The 18,318-nt window shown below is 29.2% G+C and overlaps 1 protein-coding gene across 1 annotated transcript; it reads left to right on the forward strand.

Annotated features, from left to right (window-relative positions):
* The first annotated feature begins 10,373 nt into the window (after positions 1-10,373).
* LOC130802809 (two-component response regulator ORR24-like) lies at positions 10,374-16,365 on the forward strand. The gene is made up of 6 exons (XM_057666893.1): positions 10,374-10,803; positions 12,470-12,622; positions 13,833-14,222; positions 14,583-14,659; positions 14,747-15,732; positions 15,959-16,365. Exons 1-5 carry the CDS (start codon positions 10,674-10,676, stop codon positions 15,710-15,712), a joined length of 1,716 nt encoding a protein of 571 aa, XP_057522876.1. The 5' UTR covers positions 10,374-10,673; the 3' UTR covers positions 15,713-15,732; positions 15,959-16,365.
* Positions 16,366-18,318: the final 1,953 nt, after the last annotated feature.

Genomic DNA, 18,318 nt, shown 5'->3' on the forward strand with positions numbered 1-18,318 from the left:
CCCAATAGTGACGACTTTACTGAGATTGCATATGGTATGGCACAGCCAACCAAAGAGGGCCAAAAAGTGCATTCCATGCCTGTTACAGGTGGCCACATAAGTGTGACCGTAGAAACTATTGTAAAGAGGTTTGAAGATTTCTTACTCCCAGTTCCAATGCCAGAATGGAGCCTTGAGAAACTATCAGACGCCCAAGGTAGTTTCGTTACATGACCATATGCTTGGTCCGATTCACTACCAAGGTAATAATCATTTTTATCTTATTTATTTTTATTATTTTAATTGCATGCTTACACTAATTAAATTGTATAAATTCAAATAGCAAAAAAGTTAAAAGGGCTCTAAAAGAGAGATCGGTTCCTCATCAAAGGCGTCGGCTGGTTCAAAGACAATAGCAACCAATCCAATTTTGACTGATGCGAAGCTAAAAGATCTCTCTCCTGATTGCAAATGGTTGTACACATGTGCATCTCGCATGTGTGAGGAGGACCCAATCATGCTACCCCTACAGAAGGACCAATTCAGCTTTGTTGAAAAACCTTTTCTAATTATCAATCCTCGTTTAGTTGGATGTTGAATGTTGAATATTGCTCTTAACCATGTCTACATGAGGTGATGTTCATTATCTTAAAATTTGGGCTTTATTATTTAATTGTTTTAATAACCGAATTACTGATAAAATTTTCTATTCGTGAGTTTAGTGCGGCTTTTGAGGAGCTAAATTGTTGCGAACTTCCAATAAAAATTGGATGGTTTTGCCCTGAAATGATTTCGGGTATTAGATGCGTAAATGAGCCAGGTGACGTCAAAGCATACATTGAGACTGCTTTGAAAAATTCGCTTGCATCTAAACACACGTTCATTCTGGATCCATGTGTGGAAGAGAAGCTTTTATTTTTGAAATTGAACTTATTTTTTGATTTTTATCTAAGTACACAAATTCTCTAATTTGTTGATTTTAAATTTGTGTTTGTAGTTTGCATTGGAAACTTTTGGTCATATCTCCTTTGACTAATACCGTGCACGTCTTCGACTCGTTACGTAAAGCTCTAACCCCACCTCACAACACAAGATTCAAAGCCTTGTTGAATGCGTAATTTTATAAATTTTACCAATTTCATTTAAATATATATATATATATATATATATATATATATATATATATATATATATATATATATATATATATATATATATATATATATATATATATATATATATATATATATATATATTACATTAATATTATTACATGCATTGATATATAAATAGTTACAATTTTCCCATGCGTTTCAGCACAATGAAGAAAGTGCATGGAGAAATGGGATCTAGTTCGAGAGCCACATATCCGAAATGGAAAACAGTAAAGGTACACAACACTATTTGGTATATATTATTGTGTTGAAATGGTTAAAATCCAAAACAACAGTCATATGCTTGATATTACGTGCTAATAAGTTGCTTTTTAAAGGTTTTTTTAAGCGTTTTTGGCACTTTCTCGCATAAAGTGGTTCAAACTTGGTTTGTTTGGCACGAAACTGGGCACACAACACTATTTGGTATATATTGTTGTGTTGAAATGGTTTGAATCCAAAACAATAGTCATATGCTTTTATATTACGTACTAAGTTTCTTTTTTAAGCGTTTTTGGTACTTTCTCGCATAAGGTGGTTCAAACTTGGCTTGTTTGGCACGAAACTTGGCACACAACATTATTTGGTATATATTGTTGTGTTGAAATAGTTAGAATCAAAAACAATAGTCATATGTTTGATATTACGTGATAAGTTTCTTTTTAAAGGTTCTTCAAGCGTTTTTTGCACTTTCTCACATAAAGTGGTTCAAACTTGGTTTATTTGGCACAAAACTTGGCATACAACACTATTTGGTATATATTTTTGTGTTGAAATGGTTAGAATTGAAAACAATAGTCATATGCTTGATATTATGTGCTAAGTTTTATGGTTTTTTAAGCGTTTTTGGCACTAACATCTATTTTCTCTTAGTGTTTTCGACAAGATAATGACATTGATTACGGCTACCACACTCTCAAATATATGGACCATCTTTTACAAGCCATGAAGAACGTTGGAGTCGAAAATTTTGATGTGGTATGTATATGTTACGTTCTTAAATTATAATATTATATATTTGATGTTGGTAAAATCTAATGTATAAATATTATATAAAATTTTTTAATTATTTCATATAATATTTAGGTTTTATACGATACTCCAAGGGAAACACGAACTTTGACAGAAGGGAAAATGCGCGAATTGAAAGACAAGGTGGCCGTGTATACCTCTAATTTATGTGTTTGGTAGTGTAATTAGTTTAGATTTTGGACTTTTGTACTCTTACCATACATCACCAATGAATCAGGTTCAGTTTTGCTGATTTGGAGAACTTCTCTTTGACTCACCTCTTGTTGTAACAAGTTGTAAGCCTCATCTACACTTGGCAAGGGTTGCATAAGAAGTATGTGACTTCTATGTGTGCTGTAAGAGTCATCTAACCCATTTAAAAACTGAAATAGTTTTTGCTACGTTTGTTGGGTATGAAAGGCAGCTAGGAAGATCTTCACTTCATCAGTCATGCTCACAATCACAGGCCAATTATTGAGACTCTCCAACTCTTCCCACAGTGTCTTAATTTCTATTTAGTATTCTGACAAGCATCTCTCAGCTTGTTTGGTAGAGTAAACTGCTTTATTCAGCTTATATTTCCTTGCTCCATTGACTACTGAAAAACGTTTTTCAAGTTGTTCCCATATAGCATAGGCACTATCAAGAAACATTACAGATTTTTTTATAGACTCAAATACACTATTAATTATCTATAAAATGATCATACTATTACATGTATCCCGTGCTTCCTGCCTTATTGTATTTTCAGCATCACTCTTGATGGTGCAATTCACAAATCCGAGTTTCCTTTCAGAGGATAGACCAATTTCAAGTGACCTTCTCCAACTTCTATAATTGCTAGCTCCCAAAACTATTTCAACAGAGATATAAGTAAAATCGTCTGAAGGATAGAGATATAAAAGGTTAGAAGGTTCAATGACAGAAGGTACAGAAGTTTTAGCCTTGGTGAGGAAAAGGAAAAGAAAAAAAGAAGAAGAAGTCAAAGGAGATTCGAATAGTACAAGTATATGTGAGCAATATGCAACTCTGATACCATGAAGACGTTTAGTCTTGCATTTTGCTCACTTCATTTCAATAAAACAGTACAATGAAGGAATGTGTAAGAGAGCATTGTACTCACTGAATTTTGTATTCCTCGTCCCGAAGAAGGACAACCCATACATGATAAATATATATATATATATATATATATATATATATATATATATATATATATATATATATATATATATATATATATATATATATATATATGTGTGTGTGTGTGTGTGTGTGTGTGTACGTATGTGTGTATATATATATAGCAAGTATTTTAGAACGAAGTATTTAAGTCGACAGATAATGCCAGATTATTAACAGCTAAAGGCTCATCGGATGAATCTAATACAATGTTCAAATCATCCTAAGGAGTGTCATTGATCAAGTTCGACCCGATGAACTTGGAAAAGACAAAGTTTCGTATGTCTCATGCAATTTTGTCTCTAAGTTGTTGATGTTTGTTATAAAGATAGTGGTCATATATAGTTCCTTCATTAATTTTAGAGAGATTATATCAAGTGCAATTGGCATATTGAATTATCAAACACACAATATTGGAATTACATGCATATTGTTATTATAATATTATATTTCAAGAATTATTATAATAGCAATCATATTAAGATTTTGACAAAAAAATTTTTATTGATAAAAGAAATCAGATTACAATCTTTAATGTGTGGCTTAACTTATCTTAAAAGCAAAACATTTTAAAATAATTACTCCCATATATTTAAAGTTTAATTTGTTTTGGTTTACCAATGGTTAATGTTACGACTAAGACTTAAATCGTATAGTAGTCACTTTAATCGATCAACATATAGTGAATTACTCCCATACATGCTATTAGGAATAAGATCAACAATTCACCCTTTGCTTATATATATATAAATGACTAAACATTAAAATAATCTCAAATATAATTATTTTTTTAATAATCTATCATTTGTCGTACATATGCCCGCAACATATATACCATATTGCTAAAAATAGCTAATAATAGAGTATGTTGTTAGCAAACTAAAACAAAGATTATATTATTCATAACGAACTAAGAGCGAACGTAGATTATTAAAAAAAATTTAAAGGTGAGGCTACTCATAGTAGACAAGCATAAGGTACGGTAATATCAATTTTTATTTTCCTTTTCTTCATTGTCATTTAAAATTAATCCTAATTATTTCTCTAATATCCCAATCCACTAGTAGTTCTACTATCACTTCTAGCAAAAATAATCTTAGTTTAATTAGCTTGAACAATCGAAAAATATCTCAGCTGAAGGGCAATTCTGACTTAACTTTTTATTTCCTCAATTTACTATGTAATTAATAAAAATTAGTTAGCTAACTCAAGATGAGAATTAGCTTGTAAATTACTAACTAAAAAATATTAATGTGGACGCAAAATCCGATTTTAATTTGAATCGACATGAAATATTTGATCCAAAATTAATCAGATGATTCGAATGAACAACTCTATCCGAAAAGAAAATGGGTACCTTTTTATTATTGCGCAAAAGTAAAGTAATCCTAATCCTTAAACAAATAGGCATGCGTGGAATGTGGATTCATAAAAATGGGAGAGTCCTTGAAGCTTTATGCATAAAGCAGCTAATTAAAGTTCCCAAACCCTAAAAAGGGTAAATACCCGAAAAAGCCAATCCTCTATTTTTGTATTTTATTATTTTTTATTTTATTAATTTATCTGCGTAAATGTTTTTTTTAACACCAACAACATACGACTGTCCCAAGTCCTAACCCACTTCACATTGCTCAGTACTGAACTACTCCATTAATTTATTCTTATTTTATGAGACAATTACTGTTTCAATTTACTTTATTATTAAACCAAATTGAAAAATGGAGTATTACTGCTCTACTTAAAGTTAAAAAGTCAAACGCAATCATCAATTACATCCTGATTAGTAATATTAATATATATTCCATTAGAAAAGTAAATATATCAAATTAATAATATAATCCCTCCTCCCTTAAGAGATGTTCAAGAAATTTAAGAAAAATATAATATTTTAGATGATGAATATATTATGTTATTTAATAATAAATATAATTGAGAGAAGTCAGGATCATAAGTATTTAAATAATATAAAAATAAAGTTAGTGGAAATAATTATGGAATATAATTTTTAAAATAATATTCAAACAAAATTAGTGGGAAACATGTTTAGATTATACGAAATATGAAATGTTAAAATAATGTTAGTGATATATGGTATTCATAAGTATTAATAAAATATTTAAATGAGGATGAATAAGGTTAATTGTGTCTAAAATTTGTGATATCAATAGAAAGATATTTTATGAGAACCACAAATTTAACGACCTAAAATGACAAATAAGAACAACTTTAAGAAGCAAATGAAGTAGAAAACAAGATTTGAGTGCAAGTAAAAAAAAAAAGTATTAAATTTATTTTATCATACATGAAATACTACTTTTATTTTCTAATTATGCAATACTAGTGTTAAAACTTAAAATCATGCTAATAGTGCACAGTATTTAATTTCATTGAAGTTTTTCTAACTTATGCATCACGGGTATAGAATTAGTAATTAAAATTAGTAACTATTTTAAATTTAATTTAAAATATTTTCTAAAAATTTATTACATTAATTTACCTATTTTGAAAAATATCTTCTATTATATTCAAAATAATAACCTAATTTACTGTCTGAATTATGCACTTGGTGCATATTACATAGGTTAGAAACATCATTTTCATTAATATGATCCTTTATGTTTTGATATAGATGTTTAAAGTTAATTTAATATAAATGATTTAATTTTTATATTTAATTTTATATAGTTTAAATTCTATTTTTATACGTAAAGATAGATTAATAAACATAAAAAAAATTAAAAAATTGAAAAATTACACATAATCAGAGTTTCTAGTAATGACACTGAACAATTATTTTCCTAAAATACATTTATGAGATTGTGCCACATTGAAAATTTTTCCAATAGTCTAATATCTTTCGATATGATTTCACTGATTTGATTGATAAACATAAGATTTTGAAATTTTACTATATTTACGTAATTTTCTCCAAATACAACCAATTATGATACGCAATATTTTTTAATTATTGTGAGATAACTATTGAAAAAATCAATTATTTGAGTAATAAATTAGTTTAAAACAAGAACATATGGGTATATTCAACAAGCTATTTAAAATAAATGAATTCAACTACACATTTTTTTAGTTTATAGATTATTAATTTTATTTATACTGCGAAAGATATCAATAGAACAATTTTTAATAATGAATTATGAAACATTTAATATATTGAGGGAAGAAATAATCTTTAAAGGCTGTCTAAAAAGAAAAATGGACAAATTGTCAAAAAAAAAAATGGAGTATTGTTTACTTAATTAAATGTTCCCATACCTTATTATTAATTGGAAAATTTTAATTTCTGTATCTTAAATCATATAATGAAATTATTATAGCATACTCGCAATGTCACTGTATTCACAAATCATAATGCAAACTCAACAGTCAAATAAGTTAAATTATAGTTTCTAAAATTTATTAAATTATCATTAAGAAAATAATATATATTGAAATAAATTTCTAGGATCTCATATATTTACATTTTCTTATATAGATTAATGAGAGTTCATAATACAAAGTTTAACACTAAAATTCAAAGTTAATATTTAAAATAATATATATGAAAATAAAAGGAGCATTATTTGTGTCATCGTTAGTTAAAATCATTTTTGTTTGCAATAAAAGCATTTTATCAATTTCTAAATGATTTTAGCAGACTAATTAAGTAAAGAACATAATAAAGTATAAGTTTTTAAAAATCATTTGTTTGCAATAAAAGAAAAATCTCTCCTCCAAAAAAGGAAACACAATCAAATTCTAAAAGTAGATACATTTGGTTAATCAAAATAATATCAAAATACAATATATGTTAATCAAATTATTCCCAAAATGAACACCTACTTATGAGTAGTTTTAGTTATAATTGTTAGATATTTAGTTGTTTAACTATTTGCGTACGCTAATAATAATGTTTAGTAAAGAAGTGGTTATAGTAAATATTGCAACATATTTTGTTGAGAAAAAAATGTAGAAACACAAATCTTAAATCGTTATTTTTGGTTTTGAAACACAATAAATTGCAACATTTGAAAAACAACTATATTTTCTCATCTTTATAATTATTGATTTTTTTGATTAACATAGTTATTGATTTTTACTTGTAATTAAACTTAATTAAATTGAAGTATTTTGGAAATAATTCAAAAAGCTAAAGTCTCATAAAAAAATATTGGATGAGAGATGGAATCAAGGTTAAGAGTTAAGGGTTATGAGAGACGGTCTCTTCTAGTGATGTAACAAATATATGGGCTAAATAGTTTAATTAATATAAACTGAAGAGAAAATAAAAATGTACACTTCTTGTTTTAAGATAGTCTCTTTGAAAGATGATCTCTCACAAGAATAGCGGTAAAACACAATAATCTATGAGAAAATAAGAATTGGTTATGTAAAATAATATGTTAACCATTAATCTATGAAAATAAAGTAGAAGAGAATGAGTATGATTAACTTTATAATTCTGAACTTTTTTCAACCAATTCTCATAAAATTTTCATCTCTTACCTCACTAGAGAATTAGATTTTGTTTTAATTTGACATAAAATATCATTTTTCCCAGCTAAGATCTTGAATTCGATTTACATTTAACTCTTTTCTCTCCTCAGTCTACCTTATAATAAAAAAAAATCACCTAAATGATCTCATAATTCTTATTCCCTTTCAAATCAAACAAACAACTCTTAATTAAAAAACAAATTTTCTATTATATGCATTAGGTACATAGTTTTAGACAATAAAATTAATAACTATTCAAAATTTCTTATAGAATATTCTTTAAAATATTACCTATTTAAAAAGATACTTTCTATTAAAATCAAAATAATTACTAAATTTATTTTCTAAACCTATTCACTAGGTTAAAAAAATTGATTAAAAAAACATTATAATTCAAATCTATCAAAATAAGCATAAGCTAAACAAAAAAGGGACTAAAAATAGAATCTTTATCAAGTTTTAGCTAGATTAAAATACATTGCATATTGGCATAAAAACAAAAAAAACAGTACTCAGTGTCGTGTATCATATAATGGTTGAACGTACTGCAGTTACTAATGTGAGCTACAACTGCCAATTTATTTTTTTGCCATTTTTAGAGGATTCATTATTTGATTTTCTTTATATAATTATACGTCACATGTGTATTTTAAATTAAATTCTTCATCACTACACATTTTCACATTATTCTTTAATGTGTACACTAATTTTTTATCGAGGTTAATTCATCATTAGACGATCTCAATTGAATCAGCTTAAATATTAAAAAAAATACTTTTAATAGAAGTGTGAATTCAGATTTTTTTTTTTTTTTTTTATTAGGCTGCTTGTATAAGTTCGTCTCACAGTGAAATAATCTCATACAAGACTTGCTGATAATGGTAATACTCATACTCTCCCATATTTGTCCATCATTATACTCTTCGCATTTCATATTTTTGCCGTCATTTAATTTTTTAAAATATTTTTGAAGTTTAATTTTAGTTCTAATAAAGTAATAATCATAAATATACTTTATGAAATATATTTAAAGTCTATATATTAAGACAAAATTTAACAAAATCACACATAAATATATTTTAACCTCTCTATTTCTAAAAAAGTTATATTTTAAATTTTTCTCTACATATATAAAATATTTCAAATATATCCAACAATATGAGAACCGAAGGATCCAACTTAAAATTATCTGGAATGAAATAATAAAAAAATGCTGCTCCATATACGTGCACATTTATAGTGCGTGTAATGTAATTCACACAATATATTATCTTGAAAGTAATTTAGAAAATTTGTTTTCAAAATATTGTTAGGATTTTTTCAAAATTTGTCACAGTACAAATTTTAATATATATACTATACTGTATCCTAAAATTTAGTAGCTCTAGTTTTATTAAGTGTAAAATTGATAATATAAGTCTAAAATAAGTTTAGTCCGCACTATTTTTGTTGTGCAATCTTTCTTAATATTCCGTTCATTGTCCATACTTTTTTATCTAAACAAAAGTCCACACGTTTTACTCTCCAGTCTACTTAATCACACTTTTTAACTTACGCTCCTTAAATTTATAAGTTTAATCATCTAATTTTTTTATTTGACAAACCAAAATTAACGCAGATTAATTATGGTAATTGACACAAAATAGTACGAAAATGATAATGAAGTATATAACTATATAACTGTAAGCGTACATTATTGGACCAGTCAAATAAAAATAGTCTCACCGTAAAATAGTCTCATTTGCGAATTTTTCAAGATACAAATTCCCTTCCTATTTAATTAATTTCTTTTTAGTCTGTTTAACCAAATTTGCTACGTTTTTCTTTAACTTATCTTTTATTTATGGGAAATTATCAATGATACCTCTAAGTTTTTTTTTATTATTAATGGTACCTTCGTATTATTGAGCGCCTTACAATTGTAACCTTTTTTAATTTTTTACGTCCAAAATTATTCAAAACCGTTAACTTTTTTTCTTTTATATTTCAGTTTAAAACATAAAAAGTTAACCTTTTGTTTGGACAAACTAAGTTAAAAATACGGTTGTAAGACGCTTAATAATACGAAGATATATTAATAATAAAGAAACTTAGGGATACAATTGATAAAGTACCAGAACTCAGAGTTACCATTTAATTTACCTTTATTTATCCTCATAATTCTTCAACTAGCCTAAAATTTTACTTTTGTTTTATATTTCTTGAATTTAGGAAAATTTAGTGGAACAAAAAGGTGTATTTCTAGTAAATTTTCTTTGAAATGAAAAAAAATTGTAAACTTTTGTGCCTAAATTTTATTTTATTTTATTTTATTTATTACCCTCATTATTCACTTATTAAGGAAAGAACATAAACACAGAATATGCTTAAACACTTACTAATTTTTCTTTTTTTTTTTTCAAAAAAAAGGAGTTGCACTTTCAGCAAGTCTGACTGCTTGCATGCTTCACACAGCTTTGACAGAGCTATATATGGTTAAAAGATTCCAAATAATTTTCTAACATTTAATTCACTTGATTTATTTAATTAATTCACATTATAAAATTTTGTACTTTACTATTACATCTTTTTCCACAATCTCTCAATTCATTGCTCTTTCAAACTCTTCTTTTCTAACCCTTTTTTTACTTCATCCATCCATTAATATTCTCTTTCTTCCTTCAATTAAATTCTCTAAAAAATATCATTTCAACTTGATTAACTCATTTTTATTTATTTTTTGGGTTGTTCTGTTCTTAACAGGGGAATTTTGGGTTTAGATTTTAAAAAAATTTGAACTTTTTAATTTCTTTTGGGTTTAGAAATTAAAAAGATTTGAACTTTTAATTTTTTGTGGGTTTATTTGGTGAAAAAATGACTGTTGAACAAAGAAGAAATGAACCCAATGATCAATTTCCTGTGGGAATGAGAGTTTTGGCTGTTGATGATGACCCCATTTGTCTTAGATTGTTGGAAACTCTTCTGAGGAAATGCCAATATCATGGTATGATTTTTTTTTTTATAATAAATTGGGCATTTTTTATTTGTTAATCTTTTTTATTTTTATTAATAGTTATGGTTGTTTATGAAATTTCTTGGTGATTTTATTCTTATATGTTATTATTCGATAATTGATTTCTTGATTTTCCTCCTTTTTATTAGTTGGTTTAGAGCTTTTATTTAACTGAAATGATAGAAATTTATTGCTTTTTACTCTTTGTATGTGGTGTTTGATATGGGTTTTCTCAATTTCATCATGTTTTATTGTGCTTGTTCTTCATTTTTCTTTTAAGTGAATTTTTATTATTATTTAGGAATATTTTAGATGATTATACTCCCTCCATCCCTCTAGATTTTCATAATTAACTCATATATGTGAATTTCGTGTTTAATTTAAATATGTTAGAACTTTTTTGACTCAAATGGTGCTATTTGAGAGCGACTGAGTGATTATCCTTTAGTTCTTACACTTGTTTAACTATTTTGAATTTGATAGAAATGTTTGAGTAACTAAATTACTTTTGTTTTGTTGAGAAAATCTTGATCTTACACCCAATTGTATCCTAGAACAACCAACTTTGACCATTGAGATCTACATCTATGTGCTGACTTTAGGTACTCCTTCTGTCCCATTGAGTTTGATATATATTTGTCATAGAAAGCTCGCACAATGAAGAAAAGACTTAGAAAATTTAATTGGTCGAGGATATAGCATAAAGTTTATCCATGTGAAGTTTTATTAGATTCGTCTTATCGTATAAATTGTAGTTCTACTAGTATAAAAATGCTCAATGTTTTAAATCTTAATCTTAAAATCTTAATAGATATAAGAATATGAATTTTATGAAGAGAATATGTCGTAGAATTGAAGTAGCTAACGTGTTTGATTCATACTTGAAGATGGTATGGTTACCTTTAGTATTTTCGTTATTAAAACATTTTGTGAAATTAATTAAAATTATAATGGAATCAAATCAACCATTTTAATCCCATAAAGATATGTAATAAAATTATATTTATTTAATTAGTGACCCCTTTAAATTGAAATAATTAACTATTAAAGGCTCATTTCAAATCAAATAAATCGATTGATTTCTTTATAAGATAAATTCTGATATATGTAATTAATTCTTATCATATTATGCTTATTTAGATCATTATATGCAGCTGAAATTTCTGGCTGATAGGTCTTTTAAGATATATTCAAATTATTTAGATTTTAAAGATGGTAAATTTTCAGTATTGAAATAATTTCCAATCACTAAGTTATCCGCAATCAGACTGTTTTTGTTTTTTAAAAAAATTGATAAATCAGTCAGAAAATGATAGGCTAGTTAATTTCGTTTGCACGTAAGCCAAATCAGCCAATAAAGTTGTTTCATTTGGAGGGACTCTAAGGATGAAATCGGAATTTTCCAATGTTTTTACCACATTATATGATTATAAACTTTTTACCTTTTTATGACGCATATTTAGAGATATCTAGGCTCAAAAGTCACTTTGAAAATTGCAAAAAAGTAAATAAAAAGAAAAAAGGGGGACAAATGAAGTATAATGCTGGTTGTTGATGCCATGTCTTTTAGTTTATTCATCTAATTTTTAGAAGACTCATAATTTTTTATGTTTTGGTTGAAATTTTTCCTTATGTATGCGGGTTTTGAGCATTGTAGTTACGACAACGAGTCAAGCCATCACGGCCCTGAAGATGCTGAGAGAAAACAAGGACAAATTCGATCTTGTTATAAGTGATGTTCACATGCCAGACATGGATGGTTTTAAGCTGCTTGAGCTTGTGGGTCTTGAGATGGATCTTCCTGTCATAAGTGAGTTATTGAAAGCATCCTTTTGATTTCATTTCCTTAACTAAATCACATATACTGAATCTTCTACTTATAGAAATATGTATTATTGTTGCTGGTTGATAATTGGCGTAATATTTGCAATTGTATTTTGGCGTAGTGTATGTAACGTGGTTCGTATATGAACTTTGTATACATAGTCCACTCCTACGTTTTGTTTTTGAGTGGTCTGTCTCACTGTGGCTTTGTTCCAATGATGTTTTCCCTTTTCGGGATTTTTTATGTCGGTGGTCTCTGCCTTCACTGTTACAGTGGTTTTTAATAATATTCTCAACTTTCAAAAAAAAATTTGTCCTTGGTTTGCAAAACAAATTCTTTTTGGTCATTAGTGTTCATAATTTAGCATCAATGAAGGGCATCCCATGATTTATAATGCATTTAAGATCAATCAGATTGTTGATTTTTGGAATTAATGTTGTTTGTGAAAATCTTGGTAAATTAAATGTTATTTCATTAACGAGGAATTTTTTGTCAAATGAATGTTTGAGACAGTTGTCTGTGTTTGGAGACGAGTTGCTTTAGATCAGAGCCGTCTTAAACTTTTTCAGGGCTCAGTTTAAAAATTTTACATTGCATCTTATCTACGAGTATATAATTTATTTATAAGTTAATATCAAATTTATTTTGCCTTTTATAATCTAATCATAAAAGACTAATAATAAAGTAATACTTAAATTGGAAAACAACTCACCTAATGAGAGTTATATGAAAATCGCAATCGAAGAAGATAAAAATATGGGCAAGATTTGAAAGAGAAGAGAGTCCTTAATATATTAGCTAGTCGCAAACTCAAGAATTCGTATTATGAGGTTAGGATATTTTTGGCATAAAAACAATTTCGTGGGGTGGTTAAAATCAGGGTCCTTAACAACCTCTTATTGTGCACCCCTATTGAGACCCCTCTACTTAGGATCACATTTAGGTATTGATTTTTAAAGGGTACTAGTTGTTAGTTTATTTTGATTTTGTAGTGTCGGAAATGTTTGTTTTGAGCTTTGTGTTTTTGGGGTGGGTTCGGTACGTGTGTGTGTGTGTGTGTTTGGGTGGTTGGCTTTTAAAGGTTTAAATATTGGCGAATGTCCTCTCTTGTCGGTTATTTTGTAAAATTTTCTTGGGTGATGGTTTTCCGCTAAGTTTACATGCTAAAAAACGAGACTTTACTTGCGTGATGCAGTGTTGTCTGCTAATGACGATACCAAGCTAGTAATGAAGGGAATTTCACATGGAGCTTGTGATTACTTGCTTAAGCCCGTGAGGTTGGAGGAGCTAAAGAATATATGGCAACATGTTATCAGGAGAAAAAAGTTTGATTCTCAGGATCGAAATGGATCTAACAGCCGAGACAAGAATTCTAATGACGAAAATGGAAATAGAGGTGCAAACTCTGATCAAAATGCAAAGCTATCTAGGAAAAGGAAAGACCAAAATATGGATGACGATGAAGACCAAGATGAAAATGAACATGAAAATGAAGACCCTTCTTCTCAAAAGAAGCCTCGTGTCGTTTGGTCTGTCGAGCTCCACCGCAAGTTTGTTGCCGCTGTTAACCAGCTCGGTCTTGATAGTATGTGTTTACCCATTCTTCTATTTTACGAAGTTGTAATGATTCTGTTGTGGCCTTTTGAATCGGACTTTATTATGTTAATTTGTATCTCGACCTCCTTCCGATTAAACAAATTACTCCTTCGGGAAAGCAAATTCTTGAATTGGGGTTACAAGAAGACGAGGTTTAAATTTGAATCATTTATTTGCATGTCTTTCTCCAGCCAAGGGTCTTACTGGCGGCAACCTCCTTGTCTCTTTTGATAAGGGTATGGTTTGCCGTCTTCCAACCCTCTTCAGACCTTGATTATAGCTTCTATGAGCGGTATATACTGGATACGATGATGATCTACACTTACTATGTTTATCACATAAAATGCAGAAGCTGTACCTAAGAAAATCTTGGAGTTGATGAACGTTGACAAGCTTACGAGGGAAAATGTGGCCAGTCATCTCCAGGTAAAATTCTTGAAACTCGGTTTCATGTCTTTTTTTTATAAAGTGATCCCGTTGCACAAGCTTAGATTTGAATTCTCTCGATGTCAGAAATATCGGTTGTATTTGAAACGAATCAGCTCAGTGGCTAACCAGCAAGCTAACATGGTTGCCGCGTTAGGAGGGTCAGACTATCTCTGCATGAACTCTGTTAATTTCCATGGTTTCACCGGTAGTCCACAGTTTCAGAACAACCCGCTAAGATCCATTCCACCACCTGGAGTGTTAGGAAGATTGAACACTCCGGCTGGGCTGGGCCTTCATGGGCTTTCACCTTCTGGGCTTGTTCAGTTGAACCAGGCCCAAATCGCAACAACTTCCCTCGCCGACTCCAAATTCCAGCCCAACATGCTGCAAGGCAATCATCCCAGAACCGTGCTTCAAGGGACACCGTCATTAGAATTTGAGCAACCCCACAAAAGCAATACCATCTTAAGTGGCTCGAACAATTCGATTCTCAACCTTCCGAACAGTTCATTGACGATGCAAGGGCGTTCAACTCAAGACCGACAAAGTCTGCAAGGTTTCAGGATAACTTCAGAATCTCCGCCTAACTTACCGGATCATAATAGATGTAATAGCAATTGGCCTGCTGCTGTCCAATCCCAGCCAAATCTTATGAATCCTGTGGAGAATATTCCCATTCAATCCTCAAGCTTGATGACCGAGAATATGATGCAGAACATGAGTTACCCTACCAAGCAAGTTTGGGATTCAGATTTTCTCGATAGCTCGGTAAATCCTTCAGTGGGAAACACTCAATGTGTATATGATTCAACAAACCCGAGTGAAGTTTTGCATAGAGATAGGGGTTTCGAGTCAATGAGTCAGCCGAGATTTGATTCTTTATCCTTGCAATATGATCAAATACTCCACAATAATTCAGGAGTAGACACGGGACTAAAAATGAAGCAAGGACCGTTCATGGAACAAGGAGCGAGGCCTTTGGTAAGTTATAATGGTAATGGTGCTGGTTCTTTGGAAGATGTTGTCACCGCGATGTATAAGCATGTATGATTGTTCGGTTTTTTGAGCAGGTATTTGCTTCCTTAAGCTAGGTTTTTACTGCCTCTGAACTTTAGGGGATTCATATTGTAGTTGAATCATGCTACTATTTTACTTAACATGTTGATGTACTACAAATCTATGCATCAAATAAAATCGACAAACCGAGTACTAAATTTTTTAGCTATATAAACTTGATTTCGTCTCTTTTGTGTAATGGTTTATGGTTGTGCTACTAATTCGATGCATCTTATCCAGGAACGAGATGGGATAGCATTGAAGAACCGCGATTTTGAATATAATTTGTGTTAGTCAGCCGAGCAGTGTGAGTTGGTCGAAGGTACACACAAGAGCACAACCCTCTTTGGGGACTATTTATGTAATTTTAACTTCTAATGTTTTCTTTGATTTGGCTAGTTGGTTTCTGTTTTTAATAAATGTTACTCGCTTTGTCCCTTTGAGTTTGCACCCTAAAATTTAAATATATGAAAACTTTTTGAGTCATATGATGCAAGCTCAAAGGGACAGAAGGAGTATATGGTTTGTTACCATACCGATTCTCCAGTTTCTCAGCTTTCTTGTTTGATTCTCCTTTTTCTGAACTTATAAAGAAACAAACATATAATGAACTTACAGTGATGAAAAAGCACCATTTGAAAGCAAAATATTTTTTCTGTTCCATTTAATTTGCTATATTAATCTAAAAAGCTCTTACTTTAGTTTGTGTAATATTAAAAGAGATAAATACTCTCTTTAATTTGCATCATTTGCCATTTTGACCATCTCATTTAATTTATATCATTTCTATTCTTTTGACAATGACCCACCACCTTCGTTTGTTCTTATCCATACATTTTAACTCTCGTTTAATTTCATCTACACAATTAATTTTCTCTCTTTATTTATAACCGTTATTTATTTTTTTCTTAAAAAATTTTTACTTTCTTTTTGATTTATTTGTAATGAGACAGATGAGTATATGGTTTCTTATTGTCCCCAAATGGAAGTTCACAATAATAATCATTCACTAAGCCAAAAACAACACTACTAATGGTCTCTCTCCAATAGTCCAATGCCCAACTCAAGAACCACTAAGGGTCCCATTAATCATCCCCTTAATATTTGGCAACTTAATAGACAACATGATAGTTTGGCAAAGAAAAATGATGTGTATTTTCATATTTTGTCTAAATTGATGTCTCCCATGTAATCAAGTAGTCCTATCCAGTTACCTTTAAGGATGGCACTCAACACCAAAAAAATAAAGAGAATAATGTCCACTTATTGCTCCATAGATATAAAAATGCAAATGCTGTCCTATCTGTCAACATTAATACAAGATTATGACAATTGACATGGCAACAAAGATGATAAAAAGACAATTTTTTTTTTTTTTTTGTTATGTTCCATAAATAGTCATCACCATGCAATGTGTATGGTGCTTATAGTAACTATGATCAGCCTCTAGGCTCTAGGGAGCGATAGAAGAGGACAATTCATACTCATAAAAGAGAATGTGATTAAAAAGTCACTAAAATCGAGAAAGACGTCCAAATAGAGAGATTTTGCACTGAGAGAAAATGAGTGAAATTGAACCCACAAACTTGCATCTTACAATACAAACTGGTAATTAGCATAAAAATAATAATAATAAATAAATAATATAAATAAATCAGTAAATGAGTAATCATGTTAATAGGCAAAGAATAAGAACAGAAATAGGTAAGTGAAATAATTATCAGTAGTCTAAAACATGAAGTATGAGCCTTCAACTACACTTATCTCTAGTCAGGTTCTCAGAGAGGTGTAACTCATGCGAATTACTTTTGATTTGTTCCCCCACGTTTTGTTGAGTCTTTCATGACTTTCTTACTCTCCGTTCTAATGTTTTCGTTCCTTCTTATAGGAGCGTTAATAGTTTTTCTCTATACATGCCTAAATCATCTAAACTCATTTTTAATATATAAATAATCAAAATAACCTATAAAATGCGTATAAGTTGAAGTTTAACTTTTATAATGAAATTAAGGAATTACTACCACAGGTGATATCGTGGTGCCTCGAAAAAACTTTATATGGGTCCTTTTCCCCAAGGTATTCAAGCCTTGGAGGATATTGAATTTGTGAATTGAGGTGTTTTATTTGGTTTTCAAAATAAAAAAAAAATTACTATCTTTATTCTCAAATATTTGCTATAGTAAAATATTTGGCACTATTAATTGATAAATTTTAGTATTGCCCTTATAATTCTTTAACTTTAACTTTTAAAAAACTTTAAATGTATTCGAAAATAAGTATTTCATTTTAAATACTAAATTTCAATTATAAAATTATAACTGAAGAAAAAGTTTGAAAAGTCATTATCAAACTTTCAATTTAAAATTTTTTAATTTGTCAAATTAGTTGGGACAACCAAATTAGATAAGTTGAGCACAATCAGTCAAATCGGGTAGTCTATGGTTTGTTTATCACGAATATATATTGCTAGCTAGTAAATACAAATATTCCCTTTGTTAGAGAACCTCGGTTTCTTCTGCACGCTAGATATTGCATTAAATAAAATTTGAATATTTGTTATTGTGTATAATTAAAAATTATAAAATATTTATATTAATTAA

The sequence above is a fragment of the Amaranthus tricolor genome, chromosome 16 (assembly GCF_026212465.1).
Source record: "Amaranthus tricolor cultivar Red isolate AtriRed21 chromosome 16, ASM2621246v1, whole genome shotgun sequence".
Classification (NCBI taxonomy): domain Eukaryota; kingdom Viridiplantae; phylum Streptophyta; class Magnoliopsida; order Caryophyllales; family Amaranthaceae; genus Amaranthus; species Amaranthus tricolor.